The following is a 15,479-nucleotide window of genomic DNA, read 5'->3' as shown; positions in this document are numbered from 1 at the left end:
GCAAATATCTTTGGCCAAGGACGCCTAATTCTCCAATTTTTTTTCAACGGCCAGAGGACGCGATCAGACGTTCGCTAACCCTACTTGATAAAGAAAAAGCAGTAGATTTAGTGTCAAAAGACCAATTAAATATCATATGGCACATTAAACACATAATAATAAGGGAAGAAAAAAACAGAAAGAAAAAAAAAGAAAGAAAAAAAAGGAAAAAAACAGTAGACGCGATCGGGCGTCTATTGGCCCCACTTGATAAAAAATAGACGGTGGACGCGATTCTTATTTCTAGGGTCTCTAGTACACGTCGCAACATTGCTGCCATCTTTTCCGCACTCTGACTGCAAATATGGATTTCGACGATCGTTCGGCAAGGAGAGCCGTGTATTACTCCGCTGTAGTTGCCATAGAAACGGTTTACACGGAACTACTTTCGGAGTTCACTCGCTTGTTAATTTCGATCCGTCAGGTTTGCCGGCAGCGGGCGAACGTTTCTTTTCGTAATTTGCGTTATCGCAAAAACTATCAGTTTTTCAACCTGAAGTCGTCGGATTCCATCCGAGAAACGTTCCCAAGAGCGCAATCAAACGATTTAAGGCCATCGTTCTCCTTGACATCGTGTGCTATCGTTTGGGTCTTGTGAAACCGTTTGCAACGGCGGAACCGTGTACTGCCAGCAGCAAGATATTTGCATTTCGCGATGTAAGTACGCAATGACAATGTTGCACGGGATGTGAAATAATCTCTCTCGATGACGAGTCGTCTTCTAGAGTATGCAAGATGTCCGTAAAATTCTTCGTAAAAAAAGTATTACTGTATACAGCAGTCTGTCTTGATAGACCGTTAATCGATAGTGGAAGCTAATATTGATCGCTCGGAAACTGATATCTCTTTTTTTTCTGTAGACAATTGACTCGGCCTTGATGAATTCGCATCGCAATTATTCGCTTAAAAGAACGCGCCTGATTAATTTTTATTGTAATTAAGACTTGTGGGATACTTGAAAGAGTACTTATGTAATACATTGTTACTTATATATATATTTATGAAGAAAAAGAGATAATAACTAAAATTTATACTATTTTTTATAGCAATAGAGTTTTCTTGTTAAAGGAAATGTTAGCTGAACCAAAGATATTTGATTTTTTGTTTTTAATATTTTATGGAAACTAGGTTAATCTAAATCAGTTTACTTCTCAATAGTTAGTACATTGAAACATAATTGTTATGCCTTATTTTACTATAGAGTATCTTAATTTATATTGAAAAAGATAAACAAAGACATGATTTAAAATCCTACAATGATGTTTTATTTGATGCTAAAATGCTTTTCATTGACCAAAGTTTAATACTGACAATGAGTCAGATTTTGAAATTTTATTAATCTTATTTTTGTGTAAAAATTGTCTGGCAACAAAAAAACTGTTACTGAATTTTTATTAATCCAAGAAAGTCTAGACTTTATTAAGTAAATACTTTATTTATAAATGTTTCAAGTATATGTAAAAAATCTATAGGTTTAGTCATGACCGGGATCAGGGTAGAAGCAGTCGTGGCGGTTCTGTTAGAACGGAAGCTACTAGCAGAGGAAGCAGTGATAATGGACGTGGACAAATTACCAGTAGATTTGGCACTCCTAGTAGAGGAGGTGTGAGTAATGTACGAGGTGGATTAAAGGGAAAACAGCCTGGTGGTGGCCTAAGAAAAATGAATTGGGATCTTCGTACTTTGGAACCGATACGCAAAGATTTTTACATAGAACACTCTGGAGTCAGAAACAGGTATTTAGTTTTAAACAGTTATTAAATAATTAAACACCAACATGCACTTATATCTTGAATTTAATTTTGAATTAGATCCGATCAAGAAGTAAATCAATTTCGAGAAAGTGCAGAAATAACTGTAAAGGGTGATAATGTTCCTAATCCTATACAATACTTTGAAGAGGGAACTTTTCCGCCTTATGTGATGGAGGGTATTCGTAGACAAGGATACTCACAGCCTACACCGATTCAAGCTCAAGGATGGCCTATTGCTCTTAGCGGCAGAGATCTTGTCGGGATAGCTCAGACTGGTTCTGGAAAAACGCTTGGAGTGAGCAAAATTAGGAATATATCAATATTTTAACAAAGTAGAAGAACAATTTTAAACTTTTAAAATATTACAACAATTTTAAAATACTTGTTTTACTTTTCTCCAACTATCTTATTGTCTCCGGCAACTAGCTTTACCAAACTCACTATATATGAGATTTTAAAAATGTATACACGTATGTCACGAAATATTTCACACATTTTTTCAGTATATTTTACCCGCAATCGTGCATATCATACATCAACCGCGCCTAAGCAACGGAGATGGTCCAATTGTTTTGATCTTAGCACCGACGAGAGAATTAGCGCAACAAATTCAAGAAGTAGCTAACTGCTTTGGGGAGTCTGCAGCTGTGAGAAACTCGTGTATTTTTGGTGGTGCACCAAAAGGACCACAGGCACACGATTTGGAGAGAGGTATTGAGATATGCATTGCTACGCCAGGAAGACTTATAGATTTTTTAGAAAGAGGAACTACAAATTTACGTAGGTATGTATAAGTTTCAGATTCAGAAATAAATTACTTATGTATTCGAATTCTGAGAAAATGTACAAACTTTAAGATACTCTTTTCTTTTTTTCTTTTTTTTTTTTTTTTTTAATTTACATCAGGTGTACATATCTGGTACTTGACGAAGCCGATCGCATGTTAGACATGGGATTCGAACCCCAAATACGAAAAATAATTGAGCAGATACGTCCCGATAGACAAGTGCTGATGTGGTCAGCTACATGGCCTAAAGAAGTTCGCGCGCTCGCGGAGGATTTTTTGACGGATTATGTACATCTTAATATCGGTTCTTTGACTTTGTCGGCCAATCACAACATCACTCAAATTATCGATGTTTGTCAAGAATATGAGAAAGATTCGAAGTTGAATAGACTGCTTCAAGAGATTGGCACTGAAAAAGAGAATAAGACAATCATATTTGTGGAAACCAAACGTAAAGTCGACGATATCACGAGAAACATTAGGCGCGACGGATGGCAAGCTGTGAGTATTCACGGTGACAAAAATCAACAAGAAAGAGATCACGTGTTACAAGAATTTCGTACTGGAAGAGCGCCGATTTTAGTCGCGACCGACGTAGCTGCTAGAGGCTTGGGTACGTAAAGTTCTATCTATGGTCATGCTTTGGTGTAGGCGTTAGGAGAGTCACGGTTAAACTGGGTATTGGCAACACTTATTGGATTAGCCAGTGATGGGTTGTTAGGCTGAGGCCGACAGCTGTGTACGTAGCAATGTGTGATGCATTGGAACTTTTTATCATCATTGATTCCGATTGTAGAGCCATGTAAAAATTAAGTTTTCCTATGTGATTTATGTTTTTCATATGAAATTTTTCGTTCTTACGTGTGTATCGAACAATTTTTGAATAACTTATTTTTGTATTAATTTGTTGCTTTTGGTAAACCCATTAAATCCATTTTTTTTTAGATTTTATATAAAATTGAGAAATAGCAACATTTTAGCTATACTTTCATGTTTAATTTGTAATTTTATCTATGAAGATGTCTTTCTGTTGATCAGCTTCAGTGTTGAAAGGAAGAATTTTATTAATTTTGATAATGATGTATATATAAGAACAGAGTTCTAAAAATGCACACAAGCTACCACTAAGTCTGTCTGCTTTTCTTTTTCAGAGGCACAGAGTACCCTAACTCAACGCGGTGTACTGCCAGTATTGGGCAGACACAGTGACTATTTTATTTTTTGTTGCTTATATCTTATTACACTTTCCAAATGGAGAAATAGATTTCTACGCAACTTAACTTGTGTTTTGACTTTCACAATATTACAAAGTAGCAAAATAGACTTTACCATAATTATCAATATATTAATCAATAATCAATGCTGCAAATGACATAAGAGCTAGATCAATGTGTTCAAATATTACTTGTAACAATTAAATGATCTCACGTGGCTTTTTATCTGTAAAGATTTACATATGTAAAACAGTTATAAATGTGCAATTCCCAGTCACATAATACAAAAACTAAAAGAAATGCAATTTCTAGACTTTTTATCTAGTGCCTCTAATTTTAAAGAGTTATTATACAGTGCCTATCAAAACTAATTCACTCAGGCTTAAACCCTAAATTGCTGCCTCTATCCCAAACCAGACACAACCGCTGTGTCTGTCTAATCTCTAGGCCACCAGTATATTACCTTAAGAAAGCAACCAGAATTGCCCCACTTTAAAAGCAAACGGGGTCGTTCTTGCTGATTTCACATCGGAATTTCCAGACGAAAGGTGGGTGTCTAAATCTGTTTTATTCATTGAATTTATCTGGAAATTAATATTAATAATTTTTTATCGAAAACATTAATTATTTTGTATTCAATCAATCAGTTATTTACATCTAAAAATATATTTTTTATTTTCTTTATTTTTTCAAACAATGTGTTACAATAATATGCATGAACATGAGCTCTAACAAAAATCCACGCTCAAGTTGCACTACTAATAATATATTTAAAGAAGAAATATTAATTTATTTTCTAATTCAGAAATCCTAAAATATTTTATCTGACCAGAGTTTAGGATATATATATATATACATTTTGTCAAAAGAAGTATAATACTATAATTATTTTATTCATACATTAATATTATCAATCTTAACATCTATGATTTCGCAGATGTGGATGATGTGAAATACGTGATAAATTTTGATTATCCATCCTCGTCGGAAGACTACATACATAGAATTGGTCGAACCGGGCGTAAACGGCAGACCGGAACAGCATACGCATTCTTCACGAGTCACAATATGAAGCACGCCGGAGACTTGATAGAAGTATTGCAAGAAGCCGGGCAGAATGTTAATCCACGTCTTAGTGAGATGGCGGAGATGGCCAAGGCTGGAAATTTCGCCGGCAGAAGTATGTTTTTATATTTTAATCGCAGTCGTTAATAATCAATTTATTCAATCAAAATATTATCTAAAATCTATATCGACATTATTACTCCAAGGTGGAAAACGTTTCGGTGGTTCTTCTGGTGGTATCAGCACTGACAGGGGTAATGCCCGAAGAACTAATGATAGTAGAGGAAGAGGCGGTTCGACAAGAGGAAGGGGTACATCTCGCGCCGGGAGTGCTTATCAGCCTCCCTCGAGTGCTTATTCGGGATCGGATTACAGTAACTATAGTACTATAAAACCAAATACTTCTTTGAGTCAGAACACGACGTACGGATATAGCACGCAGAGAAACTACGGACAGAGCAGTATGCCTCAAAATTACGGGGGTGGCGACAACTACGGAAGTGGTTATTCATATAGAAGCACAACCTATTAATCACGTTTTTAGTGTGTGATTGATGGCACGTAATAATTGGACAGTGTAAAATGTCATGTTTAGTTATAGCAAATTCAGTTGAATACACATTCGAGTTTATCGTTTTCTGACTGTTGTAATAGTCGTAATAGATAAGGATAACACAAGAAATGAAGATAAAGTTTGCGGCATAATAAAAAAGAATATTAATATAATAATACACGCCACGCTATACTATGAAACGAATAACGGTCGATTGATGTTTGCAGGTCATTAAACATTTGTTATATCTATATGTCCACCGATTGCATATTTCGAATTTAACGCAATGACTCAAAGAAGTATCTACGCAATTTCAATCCATTTCAACTTTGCATGTTATTCTCGTTCAAAAAATATTTGTCAACATTAACAGAGATATAAGTTCCTACATAAGTGTTAGAGTGCAATTGTTCAAAAACCAAAGTTTTTATTTTTCTTAAATAATTTTGAGTTCTCTTTTGCAATATCTAAAATATTTATTTATAAATTTTATGGAACGTTGCAGAATTATGAGATAATATGTATTTACGCAAATTTTATTTATAGTATATTATACTTTGTTGACTGATGTTAGTACTTAAGAGAGGAAACATTTGATTATACACAACATATACACTATGTCAAAAAAGAATGTGAGATGAAAGTTATGTGAGTTGAAGGTATTTGCATGCAATACCAAGACCAAAGATGTTAGTATAGTAAGTAATAGTAATTTAACATTAGGTTCTCGTATACGATATGTCCTATTATCGTTTCCTTTTTTTGTGATGAATTTCTTGACAGGCCTAGTTTTTTTGTTTAGAAAAGGACGACTAAAAATTATATTTTGCCATTATTTTATTTTTGCATCTTAGAAATATTATTGTTAAAATCTTAAATGAGTAGAATCTGTTTAGATTTTTCAATAAACATGAAATTTGATTTATTAAAAAATTTTAATGTCGATATTAACACTTTCTCGACCGTTATATGTATATTCGGCTCTGCTGAACGCTTGAAGCCGTTCTATTGTATCAAACTGATGTAAAATCCGACATTTCATATTACACGATCTAATATAAGTGGTGCAAAAAACAGTAAACGTAAAATTGTGATGTGACCGATTTCTGACTTGTACCAAAATATAAGCGTGAATGTAAACGTAAAATACGTGAGCGGTCGCAAAAGTGTTAAGCAATTCTATCTCCCATTAAATTATGACTATGAGAAAGTAAAAATTTATCAACGAATATGTAGAAAAAAAGTGCGATTGTGGTGTGAGCCTTTATACATGAATATTAATTAAATTAATATCATATATAATTAACATGCTAACGCACTAGTGATACAGATCTGCTGTTAGGCAAACAACCGAGTAGATGATTGTTATTAATTTGCGATACTCCGGAAGTGGTTTGATCGATACGACTGCTTTGTTTTTAATATCTGTGATACTGTATACATTCTTTGATAAATTGCTGGAATTTCTTAGAAGATATTCATATGTATCATTCATTGTTACAAAATTAATAAAGCTAACATTTGCTCTCTTGAAAACCGCCTGCTAAGTTTTTATCCTATATTTTCAAGGTAAAATATGTATCTGTTTGAAATATAATAATGTTCGACAGCAGAATACGTTCTAATGTCGAACATTTGACAGAAAAAAAAATCTATTATCCGTTCTCATCCTCTGGTTAATAATTGCTACATATGAAACAATGGCAGTTTATTTCCCGCTACTATTATTTCCGCATAAACAGGAAACTGACTAACCATCGAGGTAAAATATCACGTGTCCGTAGTGTTGTCGCGATCCGAGTAAAGGGGCGCAACGGTCTACTTCCGGCGTTGAACGCACGGCGTATTTCCCTAAAATTTTCTTTATATTTTTACAAACAGTTACTTATTATTTAAGAAATGTTCAACACACTTTACAAATCAAATGCAGAAAAAAAGCGTTTGCGCGTAATGGTTCTCCGCAAAACAGGATTATAGACGAATCATAGTCTACAATTATTCCAGCAGGGACTACTTCTCGTCGGACGCCATGACGTCGACCGTGATGTAGGGCTTTCTCTTCCTTTAGCTGACGGCCCATTGCAGAAGAAGCGCGTGTGGTTAACGTGCTATTCGGAACATTTTGGATTATTAATCAGTATACGCCAGACAAATTGCACGGAAAATAGCGCCACATCTTCCCACTACAATGTAAGTTGATGCGAAATTGTCGTAAAATATTTGTTTATTATCATTCGTTTGTTTTATATTTCGGTTACCTTTCTTGCGTTCGATTAAGTAGCACGCCATTTGCAAATAGCGAGTCTTCCTTCACGATTCGCGTCACGGTGACGCGATCAAGAGACCTGCAACAGAAATCGATAGCTAAGAAACCAGAAAACTCGAAATATTTTTCCTAAAATTAAACACGCGTTTAAATTAACCAAGTTACGCGTCTTAATTGCACAACGTGTACATATACGTGGCCCATGTGAAATATTGGTCAGTTTGAGTCAATTTTTTTTGCAATATTCGGGTTTACCGTAGAATATTGTTCGAAATTTATGTAATAAATTAAAAAAAAAGTAAGGAAAATTATTTCAGCAATAAACCAATTATACAAATTGCATGCTTATATGTTTGAATTAATAAAATAGAAATATTAACGTGTTCGGAAAAAAACGTGGGCGAGTCAAATATTTGGAGAAAAAAAAAAAAATGCTTAGTAAATCTACAAATATTATTTTGCATTTAGTTGAAAATAATAATGTATTAAAAAAATCAATGCTTCGAAAATATTTAACTTTTAAAAGCAACGTGTATAATTCTTAATTATAAAAATATCTATCGTAAGAATAATTTAATAATTTTTTACGTTCTAATACTCGTTGGTAAAAAAAATCTTACCCACGTGGAGCATAAATGTACATTTTAGATTACTAATCAGTAGACGCTAGTTATTTTTCAACAAGGGATGTAAAATCAACATCTAAGATGTTTTTATTGTTTAATCTTATATTCAAAATTGTCTTTAAAATACTTTTATAATTGCTAAATAAGAAAATCTTGATTGTAATTCACAATTATGAATTTAAGACCTGGTTTATTTGAGACAACCTTAAATATAAAATTGAAATGTGAAAATCATAGAAGTCAACTTATGTCGATTTTCCTTCCTGAAAAACAACTATAAGGTTTGTTTGCGTTGCAAGCTTCAACATGCTCCTATTTGCTCCAATACGCTCCAATCTATAGTGTACGTAACGTAGTACTATAGATTGGAGCATATTGGACCATGCGACGCGAACAAACCTCTAATGATACATAAGGTTTGTTCGCGTCGCATGCCTCAACATGCTCCAACTCGTTCCAACATGCTCCAATCTATAGTACTACGCTACGTATTTTATAGATTGGAGCATATTGCAGCGGAATAGGAGCATGTTGGGGCTTGCAACGCGAACAAACCTATAATGATAGCTATTTTGTGGGTAGTCATTAGAAAGTTACAGGATATAGGCGTATATTACATAATATTAATTTTTGATATCATTACACATTTATGTGTAGAGACATAATTAACTTTATCAAAGATATAAATTAACAATGGATTTTGTTTTGTCTTCTGTAATTAATATGTACATGCACAAGGAAACTTTGACGATAGGAAAAGGTATAAGTAAGTATAAAGCTTATAGAAGCAATAACTGGTAAATGTTTTTACTCGAAACAGGGCATATGGCGAACGCGATCGTTCAGACAGACGAGGAGGTGGTGCGCGCGGCGGTGGAAGTCGATTCGGTGGACGAGATGGAGGCGGAGGGGGTGGCAGTAGATTCGGCGGGAGCGGGCATAAAGACAACAATTTTGGAAGCAACAATTTTAAGAACAGACAGCCCGGAGAGCGTCTGCGTAAGCCGCGATGGGATATGAGCAGTCTGCCAACTTTTAGAAAAGATTTCTATCAGCTGCATCCCAATGTGACATCACGGAGTATTCACGCGGTGGAAGCGTATCGTTCAAATAAAGAGATTACCGTGAAGGGAGCTAACGTTCCAGGTCCCAATATTTATTTCGACGAAGGCGGTTTCCCAGACTATGTCCTCAACGAGATTCGTAGGCAGGGATTCGGTGAGCCGACCGCCATTCAAGCTCAGGGTTGGCCCATCGCTTTGTCCGGTCGAGATATGGTCGGCATAGCGCAGACGGGGTCGGGAAAGACGCTCGCCTACATCTTGCCAGCGATCGTGCACATAAACCACCAGCCCAGATTGAGCAGAAATGACGGACCAATCGCCCTAATTTTAGCACCGACCCGAGAATTAGCGCAACAAATTCAGCAAGTGGCGTCGGACTTTGGTATGTCGTCGCAAGTGCGAAACACATGTATCTTTGGTGGCGCCCCGAAGGGACCCCAGGCACGCGATCTCGAGCGTGGCGTAGAGATCTGCATCGCCACACCGGGCCGTCTCATAGATTTCCTAGAACGCGGCACCACGAATCTACGTAGATGTACATATCTAGTGCTCGACGAAGCCGATAGAATGCTGGACATGGGCTTCGAACCGCAAATTAGGAAAATTGTAGAACAAATACGGCCCGACCGTCAGACTCTTATGTGGTCGGCGACATGGCCGAAGGAGGTGCGTAATCTCGCGGAGGAGTTCCTAACTGATTACATACAAATCAATATTGGTTCTCTGCAATTGGCCGCCAATCATAATATTCTACAAATTGTGGATGTATGCGAGGAATACGAGAAAGAGAGTAAACTTATGAAACTTCTGGAGGAGATTTCAAACGAACCGGAAAATAAGACCATCATATTTGTGGAAACTAAGAGAAAAGTGGATGATATAACAAGAGCTATTAATAGATACGGATGGCAAGCAATTGGTATCCATGGAGACAAAAGCCAACAAGAAAGAGATTATGTACTAAATCGTGAGTGCTATTGTTATAATTTTTTAATACGTAAAAAGCAAATGTTAACGATTTTCGAAATTTAATATTGAAAGTTTTAATTATACAATAGAGATATAATAGAATACTTGCTAAAATTAGCGGTACACTTAACAGAAATACAATATTCCTGCAATATTAAAATTTATTACGCTTGTGCGATTCATTGTTCAAGAGAAAAACGAATTGAGCTAAATATCTGTCATTGTTGTTGTGCTCTATTATCTTATTTTTTAGAATCGTAATTTGTAATACAAGAGATGTTGTTTTAGAGTTCCGGAATAGCAGGTCTGCTATCCTAGTGGCTACCGACGTGGCGGCGAGAGGTTTAGGTAAGAATTTTCAGATAAATGAGTATGATGTAAGGGTCAGGCTGCGATGGTTATTTCACATTTGTGAGAATCGTGGTATTGTAATGTGGCAACGGATAACGGCATGTGCCAGACTGATTGACGTTACTCCCTTACCAGGGTGGCTGGAGATAATTTAACGACCTTTTTTTAAGAATTCCAGAAGCGACTAGTTAAACGCCCTATTTTGTTTTGCCATTGACACCTTTTTCGTTTCGTTGGTTTCACGCTAATTTCTTTTCTTCCCGTTCAGTTGATTAATCTGGAATTTCGGTAGCGCGCGTTTGAGCACATCAGAGTAATAATTAACATCGCCATCGTCCTTTCAACGATTAGAGATTAATGAAGGAATAAGTTTTAATCGTTCTGTTAACTTCTTCTAAGTCTTAACTTCTTTTATTATAGACTAGTATAAGTAGATTTTGACGTTCTTTTTTTTCCAATACTATATCACATATATGAATATATATTATACACACTAAACGATCGATGTTGATGATTAAATCCGAACGTAAGTATAACAGAGAAAGGACGTCAAAATATTTCAGCTTTAAGAATAAGAAAATCAGGTAAGCGCTTGTTAGCCAGGTTTATCTCTTCCGATTTTGTACTCTCCGATCGAACCAAGTCTTTTCAGTCTGGTATTAACGTGCTGTTCTATGTGTTTTCAGAGGCACATGCGACGGAGTTTTAGAACTCTACAGAGTTTCTTTGGAAAATATAATTGAACGGGGCGTGACTGCTGGTCGCCGCCCCCCCTCCACCTAACGCTGTGCCTCGGCCACTTTACCACTCGAAAACACTCCTCTGAACCTGCGACTTCCAAAGTATGGAAGTTATAATGTTAGGGCGTTTAGCATGCGAGGACGGAAAAAAAGGGATAGATCTTGCCGGGTTAATATTCGCTAGATTGCATCAAGTCACGCTCACTGCATTAATTGTGATATCTTGAATAGTTGTTGTCAGTTGATCGTCGTTGACCACGCAGACATATGAGACTTCAATGTAAGCGTGGATAATTTTTTTTCATTTTTTTAAATATCGTGCTACGAATTTTATATAACAAATGTTTATGTATTTGTTGAATTTGTGTTGTCGAAGATTCTTATAACTTAGGTAATTTAATTAGTAAATGCGGAATAGCGATTATTAATTAAGTAACTACGCATTGAAGGAAGTCTTCACAATATTGCGGTGCGTAATTCTTGATGCTAATTATTCAATGGGAGTACATGTGGGGGTTGAGTGGAGAACACGCTCAAGATGTGCACTTGGTGTTCCAACCTCTTCACCGAAGCAATGTACGAGGACCAAATTTCGAAATAGCCAGCACAGATCCATACTTTGGTGCGGGAGAGAAGGGTGTATTGCCTAAGAAAATAAAAACGTAGAGCTCGCTAATACGTGAAGCGAGAATTCCATGAGAACCATCTGAGGTCTGATTCCTCTACATTTCCAAAAAATGTATTTACATTTCCAGCTCTAGTCGCAAACAGGTAATTAACATACAGACTTGCTCTTTGTGGTCAACAGTTGAGTGTTGTGCGAATTGCAAATGGAACTAAAGTTATTGCATTGCAATACTTTTTGTTATTTGAGATCATTTTTATATTTGTCTATCTAACGTCCAAATGCAATTCTAAATTTCGAGCAAGCATTACTGTTGATGATGATGATGATGATGAACAAAAACAGATGATAAAAATCATCTTTGTGTACTTGTTGCAATCGTTTCAAGGTTTGGTACAAAACGTTCATTCAACAGCGACTCAAAGCATTTCTCGTTCTTTAATTCCATTAGCAAGAACTGGTAAAATGCTTGAAAAGATTCGCTTTATAAGTTAATTGAACCACAAAGGAACAAGCGTCTTCTCTGTGTCGCGACTATAACTTATTGTATTACGCAGATGTCGAAGATGTCAAATTTGTGATAAACTTGGACTATCCGTCCAACTCTGAGGACTATGTGCACCGTATTGGACGTACGGGTCGTTCGCAGCGTACAGGAACCGCGTACGCTTTTTTCACTCCTGGCAATGCGCACAAGGCTAGTGACTTAATCCAAGTTCTAGAAGAGGCTAAGCAAGTTGTCAATCCGAAACTCTACGAATTATCCAGAAATCCTGGCGTTTATAAGAGTGAGTGTTGTACATTATATTAAAATTCAACAATCATAAGATGATTTGAAGAGAGAGAGAGAGAGAGAGAGAGCCATTTGTTTTTCTCTGCATTCATAATTCCGGAGAGAATAGAAGAAAATAATGTCACACTAATCATTTGTGAATTAGGAGGACGATACGGTGGACGCAGCGGAGGTGGTGGTGGCGGCGGACGAGGGTCCGGAGGCCGTGGTGGCGGCTCGCGAGGCTCTCGCGGTGGTCGCGACGCCGGAGATAGAGGCGGAAGGTTTGACCGCTCTTCCGGCGGCGCTAATGACCGCGGCAACAAATGGGCCGGAAGCAGTGGCGGTAGGTTTTCAAGATAAAGAAGAGTTGAATTGATCAATGTATGATTCTGACTAAGTATGACGATTAAATTCTTTTATTTTCTTATTTATCAACACACACGTTTCAACATGTGATTTACGAATGTCTACTGTTCTTCGTACAGGCGGTATAGGAACCAACTACGGAGGCAGCAAATCGTTCGCTCAAAATAATTTCGGGAGCGGGACTTCCGGCAGTGGCTCTAACAGCTACAGCCAAAACAATAGCGGTGGATACGGTGGTGGCAGTTATAGGCAACAAAACGGGTATTGACTTGAAGCGAACGATCCCAAGTGGATCTTGTAGCATGGAAAAAAAAACACAAGAGAAGAATTAATTCTGTCCAAGGTAACAAGTGTTGTTTCCTATTGGACGTAACTGATATGAAGTGACAGATTCAAAGTCGCCCGAAATCGTTCCGAAAAATTCACACTCTCACATTCTCACGAGCATTAGCTTTTTTTTCTATGAGTCTTCTCTAGCATGCATACGATGGTAATTAGTTTCTCAATATTGCAATCGGTTGCGCCAGTCACGTGTATCTGATTTAGGCTAGCTCCTTAATTATTATATTTAAGCGATCTATTATATTGCCGAGTGATGTAGTATTGTAACATTCAATAAAATAGCGTAAAAAGACGCTGGAAAAAACTGAAAGATTGCGTTGCTTTATGTAAATAGATTCTTTTCTACTATTTCGACCGTTTAACGTAGCATGTGTATTTCTTTTTATCTCTTCAATAGTATCCATCAATTTGTAGCGGTATAATTTCTCAAATTAGGGTAAAATGCAAGGTGCATTAATTTATTTCGAAATAGAAATAAGTAATATTTTAAGTATGTATCCACTACGAATAAAAAAAAAAAAAAAAACGAAGTAAAAACATAAATATAGTTCTGAGAAGTCGAGATATTTGTCATTTATTCATAGTGTTTGACATATCAACTCACCTCAGCGATAAATCGTAAGATGCGTATTTATTTTAAGATCGGCAGTTCAGTCGAGATACATTGATCATATGCAATGACATATTTTGACAAATTATATATAAGATATAAATGAATCGTGAAGGCGGATGCGAAAGCATATTGACGATACGCATATTCTGAGATTTTTTTTAATCTAAAATGGATATCTTTAATTGTCACTATTACATGATATCATTAATAATGTCATTATTTTATCGTTATCGATAACAATTACGGAATCCGAAGAATGATTGCCTGTTTCATTCATTGGCTGATCGAGAATCATGCGATCCGGTCAGAGTCTGCCTTTTGATTAAAGTGAAAACATTATCTCCCCGTCTACACATTCTACCGAGATTTATTGCGCCTGACTTGTGAAACTTGTTATGTCTGCTAATTATATGATAGTACCATTTACTTTTCCGCGATGATTGAGTCTCGTATCATTTGCATTAAGATTAGTAATTATATTAACTAAGATTTAATAATTAGTAATTAATTGTAATCGCGATGACGACAAAATAATGATATTAATGATATCATCATGTAATAATGACAAATGATATATATCGTTTTTTAAATTCTCTAAAGTAATTCTTGTTTATATTATTTTAAAAATATTTAAAATTTATGTATTTTTAATTAAAAGTATCTTTTATCTTAGGAAGGATATTACAAAATCACATTGAGAATATTTGATCAATGTTGAAATATATTATTGGTCTAAAAAAACTAAAACCTGTACACCTTGGAAATTAAAATCAGGACTTGCAAGAATGCCAATGAATAATCAAAAATAATGAAACAAGCAGGATCTTTATGTATGAGCTAATGTGCGCGTGAATTATTCTACCTATATACAATTGCGGCAAAATCCGTCGTAGTGGAATGCAGTGTCATCGCAATTTAATGGAGTATTCAGCAACCGATAATATGATACATAGAGCTTTGTGGAAGCAGAATTTTCCATCCGATTTATTGGTACAAAAAGTTGCGCGATTGATCTAGAGCCTTTTGTACCTCTTCTTTAAGAAAAGAACTTTAATGATAAAGATAGAAAAACTAGTTTAATTTCGATATATGAATTATTTCGTGAATACAAGATGGAAAAATATATTTGTCTTATGTCGATTATTATTTTTTACTGTCGTAATTAAACGTAATTTTCACACGTCTATGTCAAAGTATGTACTCGTTAAAATTACATTATTTTCAATCTCTGCTCAATGACGATAGCACTTCATGGGTGCAGCAGCGGTATGCGGTGGATTTTAAAGGCGACGCACAGCACTGCGGCGCGCGCAGTTAGTTTCATGAGGTG

The 15,479-nt window shown here is 36.0% G+C and overlaps 2 protein-coding genes across 7 annotated transcripts; both read left to right on the top strand.

Moving 5' to 3' along the window:
- Positions 1–164: 164 nt before the first annotated feature.
- On the top strand, positions 165–6,948 carry LOC105670345 (uncharacterized). Of its 2 annotated transcripts, none has more exons than XR_001100417.2 (7): positions 165–696; positions 1,512–1,775; positions 1,851–2,088; positions 2,297–2,577; positions 2,700–3,193; positions 3,732–4,342; positions 4,732–4,871. XR_001100417.2 is itself a non-coding variant. In XM_012363815.2 (7 exons), coding segments are annotated over exons 1-7 (1,848 nt in total). In that variant the 5' UTR covers positions 166–694; the 3' UTR covers positions 5,392–6,948. The 2 variants fall into 2 exon arrangements, 1 of the variants encoding a protein (XP_012219238.1); XM_012363815.2 differs by lacking the exon at positions 3,732–4,342 and adding an exon at positions 5,066–6,948 and having other exon boundaries at positions 166–696; positions 4,732–4,974.
- Positions 6,949–7,441: 493 nt separating this feature from the next.
- Positions 7,442–14,098, top strand: LOC105670350 (probable ATP-dependent RNA helicase DDX5). 5 transcript variants are annotated; one of them, XM_012363831.2, is made up of 6 exons: positions 7,442–7,602; positions 9,125–10,335; positions 10,626–10,685; positions 12,611–12,841; positions 12,992–13,171; positions 13,314–14,098. In XM_012363831.2, coding segments are annotated over exons 1-6 (1,833 nt in total). In that variant the 5' UTR covers positions 7,442–7,600; the 3' UTR covers positions 13,463–14,098. The 5 variants fall into 5 exon arrangements, 3 of the variants coding, with proteins under 3 accessions (XP_012219254.1, XP_012219256.1, XP_012219255.1); XM_012363833.2 differs by having other exon boundaries at positions 12,992–13,209; positions 13,314–13,388; XM_012363832.2 differs by having other exon boundaries at positions 12,992–13,225; positions 13,314–13,388.
- Positions 14,099–15,479: the final 1,381 nt, after the last annotated feature.

This window comes from Linepithema humile, chromosome 3 (genome assembly GCF_040581485.1).
Source record: "Linepithema humile isolate Giens D197 chromosome 3, Lhum_UNIL_v1.0, whole genome shotgun sequence".
In the NCBI taxonomy this organism is placed as follows: domain Eukaryota; kingdom Metazoa; phylum Arthropoda; class Insecta; order Hymenoptera; family Formicidae; genus Linepithema; species Linepithema humile.
This window is presented reverse-complemented; position numbering and strand designations above follow the sequence as displayed.

What these genes read in the sequence shown, in the direction of transcription:
- LOC105670350 (XM_012363831.2), top strand. An exon ending in CGTGGCGGCGAGAGGTTTAG is followed by an intron (nt 10,686 to 12,610) that starts GTAAGAATTTTC and finishes TGTATTACGCAG; the next exon opens with ATGTCGAAGATGTCAAATTT. An exon ending in AAATCCTGGCGTTTATAAGA is followed by an intron (nt 12,842 to 12,991) that starts GTGAGTGTTGTA and finishes TTTGTGAATTAG; the next exon opens with GAGGACGATACGGTGGACGC.
- LOC105670345 (XM_012363815.2), top strand. An exon ending in CACTCTGGAGTCAGAAACAG is followed by an intron (nt 1,776 to 1,850) that starts GTATTTAGTTTT and finishes ATTTTGAATTAG; the next exon opens with ATCCGATCAAGAAGTAAATC. An exon ending in GTTCTGGAAAAACGCTTGGA is followed by an intron (nt 2,089 to 2,296) that starts GTGAGCAAAATT and finishes ACATTTTTTCAG; the next exon opens with TATATTTTACCCGCAATCGT.